This window comes from Opisthocomus hoazin, chromosome 6 (assembly GCF_030867145.1).
Source record: "Opisthocomus hoazin isolate bOpiHoa1 chromosome 6, bOpiHoa1.hap1, whole genome shotgun sequence".
Taxonomy (NCBI): Eukaryota; Metazoa; Chordata; class Aves; order Opisthocomiformes; family Opisthocomidae; genus Opisthocomus; species Opisthocomus hoazin.
In genome coordinates this window covers 32,149,123-32,173,958 of record NC_134419.1, presented here as the reverse complement: position 1 = coordinate 32,173,958, position 24,836 = coordinate 32,149,123, and the positions used below count along the sequence as shown (strand labels likewise).

At 49.5% G+C, this 24,836-nt stretch overlaps 1 protein-coding gene across 13 annotated transcripts in view; it reads left to right on the top strand.

Moving 5' to 3' along the window:
- RASAL2 (RAS protein activator like 2) overlaps positions 1–21,310 on the top strand; it is a 193,412-nt gene extending 172,102 nt beyond the window's left edge. For 7 of the 13 annotated variants that reach the window (XM_075422579.1, XM_075422582.1, XM_075422581.1 and 4 more), the window contains 7 exons: positions 323–524; positions 3,215–3,414; positions 4,345–5,206; positions 9,278–9,412; positions 10,705–10,907; positions 11,401–11,488; positions 16,168–21,310. In XM_075422579.1, coding sequence (XP_075278694.1) covers positions 323–524; positions 3,215–3,414; positions 4,345–5,206; positions 9,278–9,412; positions 10,705–10,907; positions 11,401–11,488; positions 16,168–16,332 — 1,855 coding nt within the window. In that variant the 3' untranslated portion in view covers positions 16,333–21,310. Of the gene's footprint in view, positions 1–322; positions 525–3,214; positions 3,415–4,344; positions 5,207–9,277; positions 9,413–10,704; positions 10,908–11,400; positions 11,489–14,108; positions 14,329–16,167 lie in introns of those variants that run through there. The other 6 variants (XM_075422580.1, XM_075422573.1, XM_075422585.1 and 3 more) reach the window with 5 other exon arrangements.
- Positions 21,311–24,836: the final 3,526 nt, after the last annotated feature.

The window sequence follows — 24,836 nt, the reverse complement described above, 5'->3', positions numbered from 1 at the left end:
ACAAAGGGCATGGTGTGTCTCTTACAGGGGAGGGGATGCAGAGAAGTGGAGAAGGGGCCTCTGTGGGAGGGAGAGGGGCGAGGTGTGTTGAGCCCTTAATTGCAATATGAACAGTGAATTACTGTATTTAAATAAGTCTGAGAAAGCAGTGAATCGCTTAAATTACCCTTGTTTGGTTGGTTTTTTTTTTTTATTTTCTCCCAGACCAAATCTTCAGAAAGGAAAGGTCTAAAGTTAAGCACTGAAGTAATTATAAGCACTTGTACTCTGTATTTTGTGTGGAGGTTATTGACTGGGTTTCCCCTCCTCCCTTTTCTTGCAGGTTTGGTAATAAGGAAGAGTATATGGCCTTCATGAATGACTTTTTGGAACACGAGTGGGGAGGAATGAAGCGTTTTCTTCTGGAGATCTCTAATCCGGATATTGCCTCAAACATGCCTGGATTCGAGGGCTACATCGACCTGGGCAGAGAGCTCTCAGTTTTGCATTCCCTCTTGTGGGAGGTTGTGTCCCAACTTGATAAGGTAAAGCAGGCTGGAGGCCCAGGAGGACGAAGCCGGCGATCGTATCATAGCAACAGTAAACACTAGGAAACATCAGGGGAGCAGCTGAAGCCTGCTGTGGGAGAACTCAACCAACAGCTCTCGAGAGGAATGTTTGATAGCGGAATTTCACAAGTGTTCTTCCCGTGGTTTCAGATCAGGGCATGCGGGGTGGTTGGGCTTCAGCAGTAGCACAAACATTTTGCAGAGCCTGAAGTAAGGCCGGGTGTTAAATGGTGGAGAGGGCAACGCTTAGGTGTAGACCTGGAATTCCCTGAGCAGCTGTTCCTTTCTCCTAAGTGAGCTGGAAAAAAGGGAAGGTTGTTTGGGCAGCAAATGAAAACGTTGCAGTGCCCGTTTTGGTGCTTGTGGGCATACCTTGCGGCACACCAAGCCCTGCCCTGCCCAGCTCTGACCGAGGAATGTCTTGGCCAGGAAGAACTGTTCTCATTAAAGACCTGATCCAAAGCCTGCAGAGATGCTTTCGTTTCTGTAGCCTTTGGATTAGTTGTTAGTATGCGAGAGGATGCCATCTAAAAACCTGGTTCCGCTCTCAGTTTTATCCTGTAAAAAAAGCAAGGTGCTTTCTGCCGGGTATTGTGCTGGGGTCGTGTACGTTGTCCCCATTCTGTTCTGTGGATCGCAGTAGACATTGCCAACAGTAAGCATTGCTTCTGCTTAGCTACAGCAGAAGAAAAGGCAGCAGTTTGCTCTTCCTTAGCGATGTGGCTTTACAGAATCCAAAATCATTAAAACCTTGATAGTGAAGGTAGTTGATAAGACCCGGAACAGCTGAGCTATGAGTCACCATGGTTTTTTGCAAATGCTTGGAGCTGTTCCAGATTTCAGCTTTCAGAGGTGTGTTATTTTGTCCATGTTCCATTTATATTATTCTTTTTTTTTGAAACTGGAGAGGTGAGGTGCATTGCAATGCACTCTTAATTGTATCGCACAAAGGTTTGCCAAAATAGTTTTTTGTTGGGTATCTATTTTTGCACAATCCATTATTTAAAATAGAAAACAAAAAATTGAGCTCATTGCGTCAGAGTAAATTGCAATGTCACAGAGTCAAAAAGGCAATATATAGTAATCTTAGCTAGTCATAGTTTGATAGCGAATTTACGGTCTAGTTTTTCGATTTCCCTCATACGTGCACACAGTGTACATTCAAAATGTCACAGGCAGCAAAGTCAGCCACAAAGGCGGTTCAGCAGCCTCAGGAAAACAGGCAAAGCAAACACTCAAAAGACCAGATCCTCCATTTCTACAAACTGGGGTAAACCCACCGGTGCAGGGAACGCTGCCGTCTCCCTCCAAGCCGGTCAGGCGTCAGGTCAAGAGAAACCCAGCTCCGGTCTTCAGAACTGCAAATGGATCTTTTGGGCTTGGTGTTAGTTACTGCGAGCTGCTCTCCAAACGCAAAGGGGTTAAATGTCTTGGACAGCAAGGAAAGGGAGGAGCCAGACCTGGATAAGCTGTCAGAGCACATCTGCTCTGCCCTTGCTGTGGGTTAGATGCACGAATCCATTCAACAGGCCCTTGGGAGCTGGGGTAGCGGTTTGCTAAAAAGAGAATTAAGGGGTAAAGTTACATTGCGATGCTGCTTTACTGTAGGTAATGATGAGAGACGTCACCTCAGAGATTTTAATAGACACAGAAGCAGTGCTGTATGAAAGCGTCTGTAAAGAGACCTTTCTCTGGAGCCAAACTGACTGAACACCTGCTTACAGGAAAAATACGGATGTCTTTGAAAAGAACGTTATCTTTGCAGGAGAGTTTTACTTGATTATAAACCTCCAGTGCTTTCACCTCTTCCTGCTAGCCCAAGAGCCCAAAGGTGCCCTGTAGATGATATAACCAGCAGTGACCCAAAGAGGGGAGAAAGATACAGAGCCTGAACGAGCCGCCTTCCTGGCTGGAAGCTCAGCTGCTCTTACTGTAGCCTGGCCAGCACTGAGCTAATATGTATTTGAACAAGAACGCATTTAATCCCAGGCTGATGTGATAATGCTGAGATGAGGATCATTGATGTTTCCATGCAGTTATTTCTCACTTTCAAGTAGGGAAGAACGCCTTAGCTTCTGACAGCAGGGTGCTACAGAAGGTGGCATCAGCGCAGGATGCTGAGAACGAAAGGCTTATGAAACGAAAACCTTCCCTTTCCCCATCTCCCTCAACCCTTGCGATCCTCTCATGATCCCCCTGAATGCCGCACCCCCTTGTCTGTTGGCATGCGTTTCCTTTACCACGTGACACCCTTTGCCTGGAAAGTTCCCCCCACCAGCTGAGTCTGTAGTCTGTGAATGCCCTTTAATGAGTAGATACCATAGTTTTCACTTTGACCTTCCCCACCCTGGACTTAGTTTGCTTTGCATGATAGTTTTGCATTGGAATGGCAATAGTTTTGTTTTATTGAGCATGATTTTTAGTTTTGGGGGTCAATCCTAATTTCTTTTCTATTTCCTTTTCTTTCCTCAATGTCTGCTGCACCCCGTTGCGTCTCCTCCATCCATCTCGTCGCCGTGGTTATGCTGCTCCGTAACACTGCATTACGGTCCTGGCACACCCGCACACAACCACCCACCCTCCTTCCTTCCACCTCCACCCCTCCGCCTCTGTGCATCGTTATCAAAAAAAACTGGTGGATGTCTCGGTGCTTGTTGTCCAATTAGGGTGAAAATTCCTTCCTACAGGCGACCGTGGCAAAACTGGGACCTCTGCCTCGTATTCTTGCCGATATCACCAAATCAATGACCAACCCTACGCCGATACAGCAGCAGCTGAGGCGTTTCACTGAGCACAGCTCTAGTCCAAACATCAGTGGCAGCCTCTCCTCAGGGCTTCAGAAGATATTTGAGGACCCCACTGATGGGTATGTAATGGCCAGAGCTCGGGGAAAGATGTGGGGTGAGGGGCTTGTTAAGCCTGTAGAGCGTTGGGCGCTTTGTCACCTGGGCTGGCTGTAGGAGCCCCCGTCACAGGGAATGCGTGGTCCCAGTAGGGTGGCCCTGGAGACCTGAGGCTTCTGGCTTACCCAGGGCTCAGACGTGTCTCTGGGGGTCGGTAACTTCAACTGCTAAAAGCCAGTTGTGTGGTTTACTGCCGGTCTGAGTGACGGGGTATAGAGCCAGCCGGAATGCTTCCTTCTGGTGATCAGGCTGCGTATTTACTGCTAATGAACGAACTGGGCTGTCAATGGAACTTGTTACCAGTGGAGCAGCAAAAATAGTCCCTTCTCTGTTCAGTGCAGCTTTTCTGACACGGTAATCGCTGTTAATCTGAAGCAAAAAGCTGTGACATGGCAGAACTTGCCAAGGAGCTTGGGTACTGTGGTCTCCGAGCAGCTTCTGTGCTGTTGGGTGTGAGGGCCAGTTCAGTCATGTGGAAGCGTCTTCCCTCTGAGCTCACGTCTAGATGTGCAGGAGCCTTCGCCCAGCCTCTGCTGAGCCTTCAGATGGCCACGATATGTACTGCTGGTGAAGGGTCGGACGGGATCTGAGCTGCTCTGAAGCCTTGCTGGAGACAGAAGTGTCGGGGTGGAGGATTTGGTGGGAACGGTTTGTATTTTACCTGTGAAAAATAAAGATGAAGCACTTCTTGAATCAAACACAATTCTCAAAGATAAGCGGTAATTAAGGAGAAGTGTGTTCTGACTTGAACGCAAAGAGCTCATAAAAGGAAATGTGGTTCCTTGAAGCTTTCGGCTGGGGGGAGGTTAAATGAGCTAGAGAGACTTCTCTGGGACAGATCTCTCAGGGTCTCAGCTGCTTAAAAATTAACCAGATCCCTTTCCACTCCACAGCGACTTGCATAAGCTGAAATCTCCAACCCAGGAAAATGTAGATGGATATTTGAGGGGCAAGACCTTGCTGTTGGTTCAGCAGGCCTCCACCCAGAGCATGACTTACTCTGATAAGGACGACAGGGAAAACCTCCTGCCCAATGGCCGTAGCATCTCTCTGATGGACCTGCAGGACCCTCACCCGGCCCACAGCGACCATGCCTCTGCCCTGCACGATGTGCCTTTGCGGCTGGCCGGTAGCCAGCTCTCCGTCACGCCGGTGACCACCATCAAGCAGCTGTGGGACACGCAGAGCACGCCCCAGAGCGCTCCCCAGGTGAGGAGGCCCCTGCACCCGGCGCTGAACCAACAGGGCAGCCTCCAGCCTCTCTCCTTCCAGAACCCCGTTTACCATCTCAACAACCCAACCCCACCGATGCCGAAGGCCTCCGTGGACTCCAGCCTCGAGAACCTGAGCACTGCCAGCTCCCGGAGCCGAAGCAACAGTGAAGACTTCAAGCTCAGCGGGCCCAGCAACAGCAGCATGGAGGACTTCGCCAAGCGCAGCACGCAGAGCGAGGACTTCTCTCGGCGCCACGCCGTCCCAGACAAGCACGTCCCCATCGCCCTGCCCCGCCAGAACAGCAGCAGCCAGGCGCAGATCCGCAGGGTGGACCAAGGCGGGCTGGGCGCCAGGGCCAAAGCGCCGCGGACCCTGCCGCACAGCGCTTCCCTGCGGAGCACGGGCAGCGTGGCGGGGGTGCCGGGGGCCGTGGTGGCTGAACCCGTCCAGAACGGGAGCCGCTCCCGGCAGCAGTCGTCCTCCTCGAGAGAGAGCCCTGTCCCCAAGGTGAGGGCAATTCAGAGACAGCAAACGCAGCAGGTAAGGAAAGCCCTTTCCCAGGTGCTTTCTGCTTTGGTGCATTGACCTCCCAAGCTTTACGAGCTTTGAGTTGAATCGGGAGAAGTCCCCAGGAGCAAGCGTAAGGAGTAGTCAAACTTGTTACCTTTACAAGCTTGGCAAGCCTACCTCACCTATCGTTTTTGGATGGTTTTGTACTAAATTAAAAAAAATGTTTTGCATTTACTAAGGTAGCAGCAAGCCTGGTGAAAGAAACAAAACTCAAAAATTTCCCCAAATTAAAAAAAAAAACACACGCATAGAAGAAGCTTTGTTCCAGATCGTGGTTAAGATTGCCACGTGAGAATGCGTTTGCCCTGTGGTGCTAATTTAAAAGCATAGCTACCTAAAAACAGAGAAATAAACAAAGATAAAATAGCCGAGAATAAACTGCTGCCAAAATAATAAATAAGTACGTCTGTCTTAAGTGTGGAGAAATCTATATTTCACCATGATGCAACAATCTATTGCCGGTCCCCCCATAAATACTGCTTTTTCATTAATCATCCCAAACCATGAATAATGCAAACGCTTGCTGGAAAGGAGTGCTTCTATGTCCCAGCTCCTAATGCACTTTATCAGTGGTTCATAGGTGGCTGTAAATAAAGATTTTCCTGTCAAAAAGCCAACATTCCTTTACCTTATAAAAAGAAAAAAGATAATCCTGTTGTGATTTGCTGTAAACGAAAAGTTTTTCCTAAATGAGTTTAATGTTAAAATAAGAGTTTAAATGTTTGGCGCTACGGCCAAGGCAGAAAATGTCAGATTTACGGGTCCGAGGGAAGGTGGTGGTTGTTCGGAGCGTGACGTTGGCAATGCCTGGGCTGTTCTGGGGCTGAGCCTTTGCTTCTGTAGTCACTGTGCGGGTAAACATGGTCCTGATTGCTTTACCTTACCTAGTACTGAAGGACGTTTTTTAAGCTCCCGCTTTGCCCAAGACCTTCTAGAAAGGATTCTGCCCTGCACCCAGGCACGAGCGAGGGATTTCACTCCAGAAAGCTGCTCATAGGTGAAGCCAGCAGAAGAACTCAGTTGCCAGCATGAGCTCCAGCTCTGCCAAAGGTTTTGCTGGTGTCCCTCCTGGTGTGGCTTTCCTGGCAGACTCCTGGATGTTACAGTCAGAAGGCGGAAAATCTGTATGGTGCCTGGGAACCCAGGAGCAATCCGGGCTTCGAAGCTGCTTTGATACGTGAAGTTCATTAAAGTACAAGGAGATCAGAAACACTGAATCACAAAGCAAAGGCTATTATGCCAAGTTAGTAATACCAAAAAAAGTAATTGGGTGCTATTTGAAGTGCAGATGTTTGTGTCCTCCTTTGGACAGTGTGGAGCTGCTAGGAAGTTTTTAGGCCGGTAACAAGGATAAATATGAAGGAGAAACTCGCTCTGCAGCTCTCAGGCATCCGGAGTGAACCTGTGTTGTATGATCTGCGGAGTTTTGTGGTATGGTTCTGTGCGGTGTCTTGGCCAGAATTCCTGGAGAGCTGGTGCCTCTCCTCAGGGCTTGTTATGGGAAGTGCCTACACAAATACACGAAGAAGGCTTTGCTTTGGAGGAGCTGAGGTCAGGAGGAGAAAGTACAGGTCTTGCGTCTCCGGTCTTTGTGCGTGCGCCGTGAACGGCTGGCTCTGCCCTGGGTGTATGTACAAGAAATACTCCGTTAGCTGTTTGCAGACCCCCAGCTCTTCTTATCTGAAATTGCTGAGCACCCGTCTGCCCCAAGCAAATCAGTTGCTTTTGCTTGTTCGACTTCAAAGTGACGTCTCAGACGTTCCACTGCTCAGGTTACTTTTTACATTCAGCTTCATAGAAGCCTGCGACCGTGACTGGCTTCAGGGCAGTCTCCTTCCCCCCTCTAGTACGCGGTGTGCATCTACTTATTTTTCCACTTTACTTTCCATGCTAATTGTTTTCACTGGATTCATTAGAGTCCTTGCTCGTACTTTATTCAGAGGAATCGATTTTGTTCTTTCCTTCCCCACACCCTTGAGACATGTCTTGAAGTGTGCCAAATCAAGTGGCCAAAATTTTTTGAGGCAAATTCCATTGCATCCTTTTAATTGCAAATCATGTTGTGGAATTCTGTTCTTATTTAAAAAGGAAAAAAAAAAGAGAGAAGTTGGGCATGTTCTTTCTGGGCATGTTCTTTCTAGGCATGCTTTGTGGGCGTTATTAGACTCTGTTCTGTACAAGTCCTGTTTGTTTCTGAGTGTAGAGCTAGGCCCTTTGTTTGCTGGGAGAGGTCAGTTTTTGCCTTCCATTTCCATTCCGTAGGTAGGTGGGAACAGAAATGTCAGTGTGTTCCTCTGGAAGAGAGGCAGAGAGGGGAATTAATACATGTTGCGAGCAGGCTTTTCTTTTTTTCCCCTTTATTAGAGTATACCTCAGAACCCATTAGTATGCTTGCCGTCCACTTGGTCTTTGCAGGTTTTCTGAATTTGGCTGCTGAAAATATTCTGTCCTAGAGCTTGCAAGGTTGTTTGGCAAGGTTTGCTGGCGATCAGCAGCCTGTTACAAGGTTGGCGATGTAGCTCATGGTCACCCATCTGCTGTCTTGGTCCTCCGTAACTCCAACGAACGGTGACACTGTTGGTCCGTAGCTGTTCCTGATTCCTCCAACAATTCCCAGAGCTGAGGTGTTCACCTCTGAGAAGAGCCACGCACAGTTCATAGCCTCCCTCACCGTGGCTGCCTCACAGCAAATACTGTCAAAAAAAACCTAACTAAGGAGCTTTGCCAGGCTGTCACGCCGCACTTGAAAGGGGCCGTTAGCTCTTCTGCTGTGAAGATGTCCTTCTAGCCAAAGGCCTCTCCCTAAATCCAGGGATTTTTACCTAATTCCTACTCCTTTCCTTTGCCTTTATACCCATCCTTGCTGAGGGTTCTTCCCATGCTGGAGTCTTCATTGCTGCTCAGGAGAGCTGAGCTGCTGCAGGCAGAGCCTGTGGTCAGCGCTGGCGTGGGATGTATGCAGCGCTCGCCAGCCCTGTCCTCGGGAACACAGGAAACGGAGATGGAGGCTGACATGAACCCTCGTGTAGAGAAGCTGTTCCTCTCCCATAACGAGCTCCTCGCTGAAACTTAGGCTTCAAAACCCCCCTGCCACGGAGTGCGTTTCACGCTGGTACAGCACTGAAACGGGGCAGTGAGCTGAAGAGCTGCTTGAGCACAAAAAGAAGCAACAGTTGGAGGGGAGGCAAAGCTGATTTTCCGCATTTCTCAGAAAGTTAAGACAGTGTTGCTCTTTCAAGGGTAATTATGCTAATTCTTGTGCTTATGAACTTGTCTTTGTCCATGAAAATTGCTTGGAATTTGTAGCAAGCCATATTTTCCCCAGCTGGGTGGAGAGTTGCTTATTTCTTTTTTTGGCTTGCCTTTCGGAGTCCCTTCAAGGACAGCCTCTGATGGCGTTTTGCAGTTTTCCCAGTGAGCGGCGCTGGCCCTGACTTCCTTCCACAGCCTTGTCGGGTGTATGTGCTACGATAGACCGTCTAAGCCTGATAGGCGCCGCAGTGACAACGCTACACCGACTCTCTGACGCTTCTGAAGCACTGCTGTGCCGTCTCGTGTCCAAGCCACGCGGCCCCATCCTCCATTGCCGAGTCTGTCTGCAGCCTGGCCGAGAAGGTTGCTCCCAAGTCAGGCTCTTCCGTACTCCAGAAAAACCAGCCTTACCTGAGCAGGCTGCGAGCGGAGCTTTGTCGCTATTGTTTGCTTTGTGAGAGAAATCACAGGTTGAGAAAGCCTTACTGAGAATCTGGCAAAGGGGAAGCATGGATGCGAACAGGATTTGGAAACGAGAACTTTTCCAGAGAGAAGCTCACTTAGAGAGGAAGAAAAAATTCTCAAGTGCATTGGTTTTAGAGGGACTCAAGTCAGTGTTGTGGGTGCAAAGTCAAGGGAGGATGAAATATCTCTGCAAGAGAGGTTTGGGGGATCCTTTGAGACTGACAGATCCATGGTTGGTTGGTTTTCTCCTACAAATAAAGTGGATTTTAGAGCTGATCTGTATGTAGTTTCTTTGAAAAATGCTTACAGGTATCTCTGCTCCAGGTTCAGTCGCCTGTGGACTCGGCCACAATGTCACCAGTGGAAAGGACAGCTGCGTGGGTTCTCAATAACGGGCAGTATGAAGAAGTGGAGGAGGACGCAGAGCAGAATCCCGATGAAGTCAAGCATGCTGAGAAGGTAGCTTTTACTCGAGGGCTGGCAGTGAGTCCTGTCCAGAACGGCTTTCAGACGCTGCTGTGAGAGTGATGCTTTCGAACGTGGGTTGTGTCGGCCAAGGTTCCTGCTGTACGTGCTGTCAGCATGTCTGTAGCAAGGATCCCATGCTGTAGATTACCCCCTTACAGGCTGCAGCGTGTCGGATGGGTGCAGACTGACACAGCCGAGGGTTTGTACATTACAGGCGGGTGCTTGGCGCTTGCTTGCATGGTGAGTCACTCCCAGAGTGTATTAGGTCCTGCTCAAGTCATTATTTTTTATGACAACGCTGTAGCTACAGCATGTTACCATTTTTCTATGCTTGCAAAATTTTTTAGTGATCATTAAACTCCATTAAAAAAACACCCCACGATTGTTAACCTGACCTGAGTATAGCTTAGGGTGTGCTAAGGGATTCTACAAGACTCTGTAAATGCAATTCAGCCTTCATCAGTAGTTACACTCAGGTTTTGTCTTGGGCTTCCCCTGAGGCAAATGCCTGTCATCGAGGTGATGCTGTGTTTCTGGGCTACGCAGAAACGTCCATCATCTTTTTTTTAAAGCGTATTTATTTTCAGGAGTAGCTACCATTTTTGCAAATACAGTTAACATCTATGAGCTGCTATGGTGATGGTGTTTAGCAGGAGGTTTGGTACTTTGAGGAGAAGAACATTTGGTGGACAAGAAGCAGCAGCATGGGATTATTAGGAAAGGTGAATGAACCCAAACCAAAGTGGAATACGTTGAGATTCATTGCACTAGTGCAGAAGTGATTGTCCGCAGAGACAGTAAGTAGAAGAACAAAACCTCAGCTGAGTAAACTTACGGGCTCTGCTCTGTAGTGAATGATTCGCTCTGTCTCTGCACATGGCTTAATGCCTTGATGAGGTCCTGGAAAGCGAGTTCTTGGGGTCCCAGAGTGGTTCGTTTTGTAAGTTTGGTCACCCCAGGACATTTTTACAGTGGAGCACTGTTAGCAGCTTTTTGTCTGGGAACTGCTTGAGTCCGGAGTAACCGGGAATGTTACCGGTCAGGAGCTGTGTCAGAGCCCTCTCAGGTGCTTAAATTATGCTCCAGAATTACATCCTACAGTGTGGGCGGAGCTTTAATGCTCAGTGGGAGCCTTTGTGCTCCTTCTCTGTGGTTGCCCACAAATGTTTGCTTGTCATTTCCTTCTATCAATTTATTTTTCATTTAAAAACCAATGTCCTTCTCTGAACAGCAGCAGAAGAGTACAATGATCTGATTCTTTCCCTCTTTCCTTCTGCCTCCAGTACGAACAAGAGATAGTGAAGCTGAAGGAGCGCCTGAAGGTGTCAAGTCGCCGGCTGGAGGAGTATGAGCGGCGGCTCCTGGTGCAAGAGCAGCAAATGCAGAAGCTGCTGATGGAGTACAAGTCCAGGCTGGAAGACAGCGAGGAGAGACTGCGCAGGCAACAGGAGGAGAAGGACAGCCAGATGAAAAGTATCATCAGCAGGTGAGGCTCTGGGAAGTTTGGGGCCGTGCAGGACAAGCAGCTCCCCAGTATCACGTGTTCCTTTGACCCTCAAGGTAGCTGTGTGGGCTTCTTGACGTCTCTGAGCTGATGCCATCCTGCCTTAGAGGTGGAGAAGTGGGGATGCGGGTGTGGAAACTTGCCTCAGATTGCCAGGAGAGTGAAGGAGAAGATCTGGGGACTTTTAACTCCAGTGTCTGTTGTGCTTATAACAGGTCTTGCTGCTTTGTTTGGAATCTGCGCTCGAGGCAGTAGCTTTTCAGAGCAGTTGCGTTTTTGGCAGTGTCCATTTTGAGAATAACAAGGTTAGGCAATTGGGAGTGTCGGATCGATAGATAAGCTTTCCCAAGCGCAGCAGAATTCTTCTCTTGCAGAGTCAGGACAATCAGAGAAGTCAAACCAACAGGCCAGAGTACCTGAAACGCTCTGGAATAGTGTTAAACTGTCCTGATTTGGAACTCTATTTGCTCATCAGACTGATGGCGGTTGAAGAGGAGCTGAAGAAGGATCATGCAGAGATGCAAGCTGTCATCGATGCAAAGCAGAAAATTATTGATGCACAGGTAAGGAGCCCAGGATCTCCAAGAACCACGTGTTCTGTGCGTAGAACCCGTTGTTCCCCCTACCCTCCCGCCCCAGCACAGGTATCTAGCTCCCAAGCCGGTATTGGCCCACAGTGTCACACAGGTGGCTTACTGCCTTCTGGGAGAGAATTGGGGCTTTTTAATTAATAAAGACTGTACTGTCTGACACTAGGCTTTGAGACAGCCTGACCACAAATCGTGGGACTAATCGCTTCTCCGAAACCTTTTCTACTTTGCAAGATCCCAGGGGGGGTAAAGGAATAGCAGTGGGTTGTGTAGACGTTGTTCCAAGCGTGGGCCTGGGAACTCCGGAGAAGCTGTGCCTCATACCAGCATAGTTTAATTGCCATGTGCATGCATCTCAGCTATGCGAGCTAAAAGCACGGCTTTGAACATTGGAGTCAAGACAAGAGAATGCTTGCAGTGGAGCATTGCCCTATGTAATGTCATACGTGGCATTTCACCCCATCTGACTGTCCACGTCAGGCCCGGAGAAATGCCCACTTTGCCCCAGACGTGCAGTGCTTGCCTCAGCCAGCACACGTCGGCTGTGGGAAGTGGCACTCGGTGGGCAATGCATGTGGGTGTGTTGTGTGGGATCATTCCAGCTTTTCCTCTGTGTCTGCTGATCCCGGAGAGCAACGCTCGTACAATGGAACCCAAGGCTGGTTTGATATCTGCCTGCCGTGTTATGTTCGTGGTATTTGCATTTGGAGGACATCTTTCCTGCTTCTGGGCTTTTCGGTAGTTCCAACTATAAACTTGCCTTAGTAGCTACTCTTAAGACAACGACCCGTTTCGGGAATAACCCAAGTTATTTCAGAAAGTTGTTCGCCTACGCAAAGAGTGGTGGGGTGAGGGAGCCTCAGCTGACCGTGGTTAGCGGTGGTGCTGGTGTGTTAGAGTATAGACATAAGTGGGCACAAAAGGGCAGACCCTGGCCAGTTTTTTCCTGTTGAATGGCCAGCAATGATAGAAGTGTTTGAGCTCACGTGGAGCTGCAGGGAAAATACAAAGTAGGAAAAAGCTGTGTTTTTAAAAGCTGGGTAACACTAGGAGCATATTTATAGCAGATCTCTCTTTGATAGTTTGAAGAGTTCTGCTTTTCCTACTGCCTGTGCCTGTTCCCCACAGTTCTTCAGAAGGACTGTTCATGAAAGCTGGATTTTTGGATCCGTGCCATCTGATCTGAATAAATCACTTGTGTGCAATAACATGGCGCTTCTGTTACCTAGCCCTGCAGAGCAAAAAGAAAACCCTGCTCGAATTACACCATATGTAGTTCCTAGTTGTTGTGCGAGGTGCTGTACACGGAGACACCGGTGTAGGCACCCTTTCGAGATGCAGCTCAAGATGGAATCCCTTCTGTGAGGACTTGCTCTCGAATTGCTGGAGAATGAACAGAAAGGTAGTCAGTCGCTGTATTTTTTGATTTTCTTGGCGGTGGGGGAACAGTACAGCAGCCCCCAGGCTGACCAAGGAGTACGGCAAGTGGAAGCTGGAGCAGAAGTGGAGTTTGCTGGGCCGTGTTCCAGCGATGGGCGCAGTCAGGGCACCGTGCTGTTGCACACCGGTGGAACGGCAGCTCGCCCAAGCAGCCGCCTGGTTTTTGAAGGAGGTGACGCCTTGTTTGTCTGTCTCGAGAAGGTGAAAGGGGCACTGAGAAAGCTCATAAAAAGTAGTTTCTGAAGGGGAGAATTTGAGAGACGGTGACTGGACGAGGAACTTGCCCCTCCCTTGGTTACCTGTCCGTGCCAGTCGGCTCTCGGCCTCGGCGTGAGGTTGTGGACCAGCAAGGCGGAGAGCGGAGCAGTCCGATCCCTCGGTGTCACCAGCTGGCAGAGGGGACTGCGGCTGACTTGTGAAACCCACAGGGCTGGAACGGTGTGGTCCTTGGTCACACCTGATCAGATGATGCATCGTTCATCACCTGCAGGGGGACTTGTTGAGAAAACGCTAGCGAAACCAGAGGCGTTCATGATTCCTCTTCTAATCTGACACCTTGTTCTTCTCAAGGGCTGTTAGCTACTTGGGCAAGCAAGGTCATCAGCAGACCTTGGCTGCCTTAGTGTCAGGCAGTTTGGGGGGGAAGCTGAGTTGTCGCTGCCCTTTCATGGGCACCTGAGCAGAAGAGGAAACTTGTGAAAGATTCAGAAGAGATGCGCCAGAGGAGCCCGAGTGTTTTCTGGATTCTGTAGCAATCCCTCTAAGCTGCGCTGGGAAGATTTTTTTTAGTCTGCGATTCATTTGGCAAAGGGATACAGCAGTGGCTAGAAAAGGTCTTTTTTATGTGAGATTTGTGGCGCGGAGTTGGAACCTGGGTTATCTTGAGGAGCGCCGCAGCTGCTAGGGAACAGCAGTGAGCTGGGCTACTTGTGCATAGCACAAGATGCTTTTCGGGCTTTGCTCTGTCGCCCGGTGGCCGGGCGCAGCATGCAGCAGTGTGGCGAGGCAGCAGCTCAGCCCTGTTCTCGGCGGGCGCTGGAGGCTGCCTCTGGGCCTCTCCGGCCGAGCCAGGGCCAGACTCTGTCCTGGGAGCTGCGAAGAGTACTGGCCCAGTTGCTATTGCAAGTGACATCTCCGCTGTGTTAAATTACAGGTCATAAATGGGGATGAGATAATTCAAACAGGCAAGTAAACCCGATCAGTTCTCTAGCTGAGCAGTACCTGGTCCTGGCCCAGCGCGCTGACCTTCTACCCATTCCAGCTCCTCCTGCTCCCCGTGCCTGATGCGAGACGTGTTTGTTGGATTGCCTTTTCCTCTGAGTGAGAAGATGCCTCTACTCACCAAGCTCACACTTTAAAGATTTTTTTATTTTTTTTTTTTTCCCAAGCGTAGATTTCCAGCTGTTTTGCAAACTGGCACAGTGAGCACTCGTCAGCGCCAGAAAATAACCAGCCTTTCCTTTTTAACGCTTTGGAAAGCTGTAGACTTTGGAAAGAAATTTTAATTTTACATTATCAGGTGAAATTTAGTCCGAGGAGGAGGAGCTCTGACTTGCTGAGGAACACGTTTCTGCTAAGGCAGTTGTGTTCTGCAGGATTTATTCCAGCACAGGAGGAGGGCTAAGGCCTGTAACTCCTCCGTTGCCTGCTTTCTTGGCTTACCTTGCCTCGATCGGGGCAGGTACTGGGGCAGGCTGTAGCCTGCCTTGCCGTTTGTTGTCTGCTTGTGCCTCCTCCTCCTTCTTCTCCTCCGTTTGCTCTGCTGTGCAGAGCTTGGTCTCTTCAGGGCTGTAATACAAGCAGTACTTAAATTCTGCTTTGTTTTTGCACCCGAACGCTTACCCCTGTGGGGAAGCCCACTGAGAAAAGCAAGCATGACTCGGTTACTGACGTACCGCACAGCTGATGTGCAGGGATCAAAACCTCCGGGGGCTGCCGCAGCACTTCGGTCTCCCAAGCCGTGTGTCTGAACTGTCCCTTAATGTCTGTGCCTTCTGTGCATCCCCTTTTTCCTTCTAGTTTGTTTCTCAGTGGACTGGACTGGGAAGAGTTCCTGCATGCAGCTTTTTTCATTCGAGTAAATTAGACATTTTTCTTCCTCAAAGAAAAAAAGCCAATCAGCTGGCAGCATGGAGAGCATATTTACCTTTTGCCGTCTCTGTTGCTGCTTTGTGTGGCTGCATTATTTTATTTTTTTCGAGGGAGGATGAAAATTGTCATTTCTAATTGTGCCACCAACTCTTTGGCTTGACCCTCCAGTGCTTTATCCCACTGCAGATAATCGAGCCGTGTTAGCAGGCTAGGGTTTGTTGATGGGTTTTTTCTTTTTTATAAATTTCGTACGCATCCTCTATCTTTCTGCTGAAAGTGGAGGCCAGCACTTTGTGTGCCGGAGGAATAAAAACGGGCTGCGGGAGCCCTGGATTCGGCGCAGCCCGGGAGCCCCTCTGAGCTGGAATGGGTCTAGGAGCAGCGTGTTCAGTGTTTGTTCTTTGTGTTCTGTCGATGGCATCTCCCGCTCCACCCACACCGCCCTCTCCCCCTTTGCCTCGAGTAACTCCTTAGTTTTAGCTTCTGGCTGCTTCTTCTCTATGTTGCTGTTGCCCCCTCGCTCCTGCTGGTGACTGCAGGCTGCCATTATCTGCTTTTTTTTATTTATTTATTTCAAGCATACCCTGAGTTGTTTCTGAGCACACTCCATCCACAACACAGAGACAACGGCCGTTAGGTACCACTTGCACTTTTCTCTGCCAGATGAAGCCTCCACCATTTTTATTTTCTGCTGCCTGTTTCTGTTTTTCTAACATATTTTTTTTAAAAAATGTAAATTTGCTGTTGTTATTAACCCCAATGCGCTCCCCCCTTCCCGTGGCACAATGCTGCGTTGCCGTCTGGATAAAGGCCCTGCGCCTGGCTCCGTTCACCGGTGTCACTTCGTCTCGCTGTCCCCTTCCGTCGTGCAGAAAGGCCGGGAGGGCCGGACCGGGCTGTGAACCGCCTGTGGCACGTGGGGGCCATGTCGCCCTGAGAAAACAGAAAGAGGCAGAACATCCCATCCCACCAGAGAATGTTGGCCAAGCTGCCTCTGCCCGGGAATGACCCGACGACGCTATCGCAGCCCCGGGTCCTGGACGGTCCCCCGAAAGCAGGCGTGCGGGGCAAAGGCATTTCGTACGCGCCGGAGCTCTGACTTTGTGGGGTGTTTGTTGCAGGAGAAGCGGATCGTGTCCCTGGACTCTGCCAACACGCGGCTGATGAGTGCCCTGACGCAGGTGAAGGAGCGCTACAGCATGCAAGTCCGCAATGGCATCTCCCCCACCAACCCCACCAAGCTTTCCATCACGGAGAATGGTGAATTCAAAAACAGCAGCTGCTGATGGGGCGGATGCTGCCGGCCGCCTCCCCGCGAGAAAGGCGAGAGGGAGCGGATTCAAGAAAGCTTCGACGTAGCCCCCTCTTCCCCTTACAGGTTTACATAATGCTGCTAATAAAATGGAAAAGAGAAAGGAGGACTCTGACAGGTGGGCTTCAATTCCCCGCTCAAGGCCAGGAGAACCGGGCTCCCGAGAACATGTCCTTCCATGTCACTGTGTAAATAGAGGGAGCTCTGGGGTCATGTACAGAAAACGCCGATGTAATATACCAAAAGGAAGTGAATACTGTAGATTTTTTTAATTATTGCTATTTTTATTTTTTTTTTTTTTTTTTCTCATGGAAAGCACTGCAGTCCTTGGAGGCGGAAGAGGGGAGAGTGAGCGCATGTGTGTCGTGGGTGAGAGCGCGAGGCGTGCGGCGGGTTGCGTTGGGCCGCAGCTGTACGTACCAGGCTGCCTGACACAAGTGCACGAGTGGAGTGAAGTAGCAGCGAAATGAATTCTGTAAGAAAACTCCTCTGCTGGTTTTATCCCGCTCTTCTCTAGCTGTTCTTTAACTGAATGCAAACTCGATAGCAAATGTTTTAGCAAGAAAATTGGCTCTTGCTGGACCCTGCTTTTAGTGGGGCTCTGGCAAAACAATTTCAGTCATTTTGAACAAGGGAAAAGCTTGGAGCAGCAAGCTTGTGTCCTTGCATTTGCACACAGTCAGGCTTCCCGTCAGACAGAGGGAATCTGCAGTTTTTCAAGGTAGGATTCTTTCTTTCTTACCCCAGTTCTGATGCAGTTGTATATTTTCTGTTCTGAGACTTTACAGACCTGTAAATACTTTTTTTTTTTAATTGCTATCCAGTCCGCACTGTACGCAGCGTGCAGTGACACCCTGAATTCATTCTCCGCGCTCCGTCGGGAACAGTCAGGTCAATGCTCCGAGGAAGAGGTGAACCGAAGGGTGCCCATGCCTGGCAGAGCAGGCTGCCGTACGCAAAACCTCCTTTGTCCTAGAGGATTTCTAGATTTTAACTCTCATTCAATTTCACTGTTTCAGCCACTAGCTTAGCCAGTCTAGTTCCAATAAAAAATGCTTTTGGGACGTTTCTGTTACAAGATCTTCCATTTCCACTGAGATTTGACTTTCTCTGGATACTTTAAAGCATTGGGTTTTTTTTTCTTTGGAGTTCTGTACGCACCATTTTATTCTGAAGGAGTTTTGACTGAGGTTTCGTCTCCAGTTACTTTCAGTTGCATTTCACAGAAGCACACTTGCAGGCTGTGTGTGAATGTGTATATAATTACAAAGTGACCTTCTCGTGGAAGATAATGACATTTGCAAACTGTAAAAGATGAACAATAAATGACACAGTATTGTCAATTCTCACGATTTCATCAAATGCCACAAGATTTAGTCAAGTAATAGCGTGTTGAATCTTCACCTTCACTTTCTGGTATAGGTTTCTAGCCCCCAGACTCTCAAAGTAAATAAAATTATTGCGACAGCAATGGACATTATGAATTACAGAAGTCTACTAATAACAGTGTGTGTGATTAACCATTCAAAGTAGTTATGGGAATTAGAAATTGGAAAACTTGACCTCAAAACGAGACAAAACTCGAGAGGGTGCCTGGTGGTGGGATGTGTGTAAGCACACAGTTCAGGCTGCAGCTAGGAGGGAGTTAACGAGGTGGCTGTGACTGAAATCGTGTGGCCCGCGATCTGGAGAAGTTTCTAGATCTCTGAAGTTGTACTACATCACGAGTGTGTTCTTGGCTTCCTGAGAGGGGCCCACGTTGCCTTGACGTGGAGGATTGGCAGCACTGAGGCCCCAAACTCAAGGTCTGTTGTCAAATTCGTTTGGAAATGAATTCCTCTCGCTTCTGTGGCGAGCGCAGCTTGTGACAGAGCGCAGCATGTTCGCCGTTCTGCCTGGTTATGGTGTTACGATACTTCAGTTAAAGGTCACCACACAAGTGTGTTACGTTTCTAACTATGCATAAATACAGAGACCACATCTTCCGCGCTGTAGGACATGTAAGAAAAACACGTAGGAATCGCTCCTCGCGAGGCCGTGGCTGTTAATTTACATCTAGAGGAGACTTGTCTGCAGCGAGCTGGGGTTGAGATGTAATGCTTAGTTCTTTCGGCTGCTCGAGTGTGGCTTGGTCCCACAGGCCAAGGAGCATCCCTGTCTTGTTCCTGCTGTGTTGTAGCCTGGTCAGCACTGTCTGACGCACCTGGGGTTCTGCTCGGCGTTTGCTCAGTAGTGATTTCTTTTCGATACTTCCCAAACCGTCTTCCAGCTCTGGGTCGTTGCTGATCTCTGCTATTTTCTGCCTCAGACTGTGCCTTTAAGTTCCTCCTGCTTTTCTTCTCCCTTCAGGCATCGCAGCCGTAGGCACTCTATCGAGTTTGTGTTAGTCCATCTTGTGAGTAGCTCTCTTTCACAAGAAACTTTGCAATCCCCTTTTTTGTTCAGTCTTTTTGTGTGCTCTGTGTGTCCCCTTCGCTAGGTAACGTAATGATACAGCTGCATCAGGGGAGATTTGTTCCCAAAAGCAGCCTTTTCAGCTGGGCGTGTGCATCACTCGCTGATTGCAGAGTGCAAATAGCACGGGTGCTCTGTGACAGAGATGTGAGAGCGCATGGTCGCAGGGACGAGGACAACGCAGCAGCAGATGCGTCATTCCGGTAGCGTTTGTCTAGCATTGATCTGGGAACAGCGTTTCACCGGAGCTCTCCAGCTTGCTGGCAATCGATCAGAGATCGTTGGCGGAGCTGTGCGGTTCCTTGCTGAAGGCTCCAAGGCATTGGTTTCTGCAGAGAAATGCAATAGGGGAAGCGTTTCAGCCCTGATTTTTAGAGGGGAAATAATACCTGCCCCGAGAGGGATGTGTTCTGGTGAGCTCTCCCGTAATTAATCAATCTAATAACACACCTTCTCCTATGTATTTCTTAAGCTTCTGGAATGCTTGTACAAAAAAGTTGCTATTCCGAAAGAGTCTGACCCATCCGAATCGTCGTCACGGCTCATTGCTAGGCTGGTTGGGTCTCTTCTAGCTCATCTTCTACCCTGAGGTGCACAGCGTACTCCTCTGCCTCCAGCTCTGGAGGGGAGGCTGCCCGTGGGCCCGAAAGGCGGCGAAGGTTGCAGAAGACTCGCAGTGCTGCAAGGCTAAAACTGATTAGCTGCAGAACAAAACCTTACGCTCCCGAGTTCTGCGGGCGGCTGCCTCTGCTGGTTTGCTACCAAGCAGCTTTCTAGAGAAAAAGCCGGTTTGTTACCAAGCAGCTTTCTAGAGAAAAAGCCGCTTCCAGCCGACGATATGTGAAAATGCCAGCTTCTGTTTTGTCCAGGCTGATAAAATTCAAGCAGCACTGAACCACGTGGCAGCCGAAAGGTCTTGTCTGCTTTGGAGTGAGAGCCCTGACTGGGCCTGATCACACTGGGGCTGGTGGGCGGTGGGTTTCTGCAGCAGGGAGAGACGTAAATACTGTGAAGCCTGATGATGAGCGTTACAGACGTCAGGTTTTGGTTCCTGCTTTCAGCAGATGCCACTGGGCTGTGTCTAATGCTGTTCAAGGAGCTGCTGCTCTCATTTGGAAACAGCTGCAGTAGTGCAGGAAAAATTTAATACCCTGCAGGAGCAGCGCTCGTGTGTTCACAAGACGGAGACGGAAAAGTTGTCCCGTCCTGGTGTCTCGGTGCTTGCTGGCCACGTTACTTGATACTGCTCTAGGATGCTTCTTCCCAGACTGCAAAGCCACCCAGATTCCCAAGTGTGTGGCAGAAGCTCGCGGCCAGCGTGGCGAGGCAGGGGACGGAGCCCGTTTCGTAGCGCTGTGGCAGTCTGCCGTGCTGCGTGCGGCACCTGCGGAGCGTGGGAAGGGCAGAGGTACCGGCGTGGCGTGAGGTGGGCGCTGGTGGAGGAGAGGGGGCACACGGCCTCGGAGCGGCATCCGGTGAATGCCCGTTCTTGGCAACTCAAGGAATTCAGCCCTTTTTTTAAAAGGAAATAGGCAGATTTCACGTTCAGGAATTACCAACTGTTATTCCCCAGGTGTGTTAGAAATGGGCAGCTATGCACAAAAGCACAGATTCATACAGCTACACGTTTTGCAGCAGTCCTCTCCAGTGGCTTAACTCAGGCAGGGGATCCAGAGGAGCGTGGAAAGGGATGTCTGTATTTTCTAGTTAGAGAATGTAAGGTGTGTCTAGTAATAAATTCTGTATCCAGCTAGTAAGCCATCCAAGAAATGGGTTTTATTTTACATTCTTGCAGTTGTTTTGGGTTGGCTTAGGCTTTTTTGTTTTTAACATGATTTATTAATTTCAGGTTTTAAAGCTTGCTTAAGCCCACCAGCTTTTAACTTCATCTGAATACTCAATTGTCAGTTTTAGAACGGCGCCCATGGAAAGCGTCAGCAATGCTTACCTGGCTAAGGTCACCGTGTACGTGCGAATTCTGTCTGTGTTCCGCAAAACTGTGTTGTTCCTGGAGAACAGTTCCTGTCCGAGTGGAGCCATGAAATGTGTTTCCACCAGCGATTAGCGTGGTCAGCCACAGGTATCCAGCTGAGTCTGGCAGAGCCAGAAGGGTTAAATTTAGGCTGATGCTTTGGGTATGTCCTTCTCCACAGAAAGTTAACTCCCGTGAGAGCGAGCGTGTCGTTACAGATATGCCTGCCCGGAATCCTACCTGTAAAAATAGATTTTCTGTCTCAAGGGCCTTAATAAGAGTGTTACTACACAGAACTGTTTTACAATGATAGCTCTAAATAATTTATTTTTTATTTCAACAAAGTACACCTTAAAAAGTAATAAACTTGTTTTTCAAGCCGTATTTTTATGCTAGTAGCACTGGACTGTTTGGTCTCTGAGATCCATTTCTGCATTTCATTGCCTGGGTTTGTTCTAAAGAAGATTTATTTTTGTTCTGTGAATAATTTTTGAAGGTTCTTGTAATATGTACAGATATAGATACATTTGAGGTCTTTTATTGATATTCCTACAAAGAATACAAATAAACTTTAACTTTAAACAGTTTGGACTCAGTAAGCCTATGCTGATTGAAAGTTCGCCCTTTCTGCGCTCCGGTTGTAGGTGTGTTTTGTGTAACTTCGGCGGATGGAGGGCGACGCGGGCGGCACGACTCGGCGTTCAGGACAGCGTTGCTCCCGCTTGGCCTGGGGGGCTGCCCAGGTGAGCCGAGGGGTCCATGGCCATGTGGAGCAGCGGAAGGAGTTCCCTTCTCGTGTCTCTGTGGCTGGGTGCATTGCTGGGGTGCCAGCGCGGGCCCCAAGGCTGCGTCCCCCCCGAGCTCTGGCCCCCCGTACCAGTGTCCCCACGCTATTCCCGAAGCTGTCCGCTTGCCGGGGAAGATCTGACGGTGTGGAGTGAGAGAGCGACAAGCTGTGGAGGCACAGAGAATTGCTCCCTGCTGCTTTCAGGCATCGGATTTTTTGGGTAATAATAACATCATCAGTTGTGAAAAGAGAGTTACCTTGTATTAATTAATGTGTTCATTCCTCTCATGCCAGAGCAGTGAGTGCGATCAGCCCAGTTTCCATTTCAGTCAATTCCTGAGCTGCAGGAGCTGCAGTGTTTGAGCTGTGGATGTACAGAGGAGCATTTATTACAGGTTCACATAAAAGACTGGATTCTAAGCAATTTAGATTTATGCTTTGTACGTTTATGAAATCTTGTACATAATGAGTGTGAAAACCTTTCATATTGAACTTACTGAATGTAAAATCTATACTCAAGGGGATGATTTGCTAAAAGTCTTTTTATTTTCATTTCAGGTGGTATTTTTTCCCAAAGCTTTGAAGCCTGCAGAATACACACAGCAAACGTTTAGTTGCTCCTGTCTGCCTCCACCCTGGCCCTGCACTTTGTTCTGTTCAAATCCCCTGCGTGTTCTGCCTTGTTCTTGCTTAGGCTTTAAGGTTTTCAAGCCAAGCGTTGTCTCCCCACGTGTTCATACAGGACCCAAAGCTGCTGATGATCTCAGCATCATCGCATTTGCCATCGTGGCTTTGGGAAGGGGAGGAGGGGGATCTAAACGGGAGAGGGGAGGGCAGGGGAAGGCAGGGCTGGGGGGCTGGACGGGATGGCCGGAGGGTGGGCAGAGGGAGCAAAGTGAGGTTGAGCAGGAACATGGCACAAACGCCAGTTAGGATGGCACTGGGATGATACAGATAAAACCCTGGGTAGTCTGGGCTTTTCTGTGGCTGTCCCAAAGCAACTGGTACTCAAGTGTTCTGTCCCGCTGAGGATGTTAAATCCCACTTTACCTTGGATGCGCTCCTTACTTCCGTTGTGTAAAATTCCTGTACGTGAACGTGCATGTTCTCCTTCCATTTCCAGCTGTTCTGGATAAAACGCTCAGGGCTCTGGAGCTGTTCCTCATCGCTCTTGCAGTTCGCCCACTCCAGCTGGGAAGTTCCTCTGGAGAACCTCCCCTCCAAGAGTTCTGCCAAAAGATGCAAGTGTAAAATCTTTCATGATTTCCTACATGCAAGAATGTGTGCTGCTGCTTTAAGTGAGCAACAGCTGCTGCTTCAGTCCATTAGCAGGTGGAATTCCAATTTGCTTACGCCAAGATATGAGTCTCATGAGAACAGAGTCCTTGCTCTTACTAGAACCCATCTCGCGTTGCTGTCCTTCACCTTTCTCCTGGTCCCACAGATTAAATATCCTCGTGTCTCCAGAAGATGTATCAAATTCATGGTTTTTACTGCGAGAGGTAGATCACATATCTTGGTCGTAGGCATGAAACCTGGCTACCCGTTGGTGCTTCTTGCAGTGAGTATGAATACCTTGTCCTTGCCCAGCTCCGTGGGGATGTGTCATCCTGCTGATGCGACGGGAAACATGAGTTCTGTGGACCTGAACCCTCTTCTCAGTACACCTGCCTGGCCCAGCTCGGTAGCAGAGCAGCCTTGGCTGAAATAGGGGAAATTATTACTGATATTGCAGGCTTCAGGGCAGCGGCCCGGCGGGGGGCACTCGGGGTAGGTGTTCCCCACGCTCTCCAGGTTCTTCCGGCTTTCACACTGTGGTGTGACCCTGAGGGCCGTCGTGTTGCTACTGGGGAGAGGCAGTCACAAGGGACAAATAGCCAGTGCTGACACTGGGAATGAAGAGTGATACAGCGATGGCAGAATCTAATGCAGGATGAAATGGGATCTGCGCAGCGACGAATGACGTTCTTTGCTCCCTTTTCTCTGCTGTCGAGGCTTCTGTTTACAGCAGGATGCAGATGCTGAGAGCGGTTCCTGTTTTGCTTGGCAAGGAGGAAGTCCTGCAGGCACTGAGGGAGGAAGAGCTCCGGGTAAGTTGCAGGCTGCGTTTATTCACCGCTACCCTTTGTTGCTTCTCTCCCTTCACTCAGCTCACGACAACAGTGCAGGTGCCGTGCTGGACCCTACCTGAAACTATCAAATCATGAATTACTACTGTAGTAAGAGTGGCTCTTCGATTGGTGGGAGCCACATCTTGCCTCCCTAAATTAACTATCGCTTTATATTCTCCCCATCTTCAGAGTCATGTGAGAGAAAATCCATTTTCAGAATTATGGGCCCAGTATATTTACAAGCAAATAAGAATACTAATGAGCATAAACAAACGCAGAGTACCAGGCAGCACGCGGTGTCCCGCAGGGACAGTCCCTCCTGGGAGCATGGTCAGCACTAGAGGGCTCATGGAGGTGGCTGGCTGTGCAAAACTGTTGGCTTTGCGTTCATAGGTGCAAACTGAATTCCTTGGGGACGGAAGCTGAGCACAGTGAAGCCATGGTAGATACCTGCCCAGGAGATGGTCACCCTGAGACAGCCTGCCACCTGCGCAGACTCCTGGCTGGAGGCTCGGCGCCAGCGCTGCTTCTGATGTTACACCCCTTCTTTGAGTGGGCTGAGGTAGGAGGAGAGGTTCATCTCTTTGGGAGACGTAGAAAAGAGGAGATCAAACGAGAGCACAGTGTGGATAATGGGCTGGAAAGAGCTCATTCAAGGTCAAGACACTTGTATGAGCCCTGGGCAAAACAGGGAAGGAACAACTGGCTGTTCGCCGCCCGGCAAGCAGCGGCTGCAGCGGCAGTTTCCACACGGAGAAGCTGGGTTTGTCTCCATGAAGAGGTCTGTGTAGAAGTAGCACAGCTGGGCCTCTGGGTTAGCCTCTCCTGATCTGGGACCATTTGGGAAGGAAGGAAGAGAAGCATGCTGGCTGCTGTTGTCCGCTGTCTTCCTAAGAGGGCCAGCCTCCCCTGGCAGAGCCGGTGCCGCTCCATGCTTCCGCAGGCAGCAGGGCTGCGACACCCTCTGCGCATCAGCAGCTGCCTGCCGTGCAGAAGTGGTTTTGCAGAGCCAGCATTGTCTCTGTAAGGAGGAGCTGTCCTTACCGGGGACACTAGCTGGGAACAATCAGTAGAAACCTACTTTCTAGAGGCCTTGAGAAGCTGCTGGTGGATTTCAGTTCTCACCACAGTCAGAGAGTTTACTTCGGCCTCCA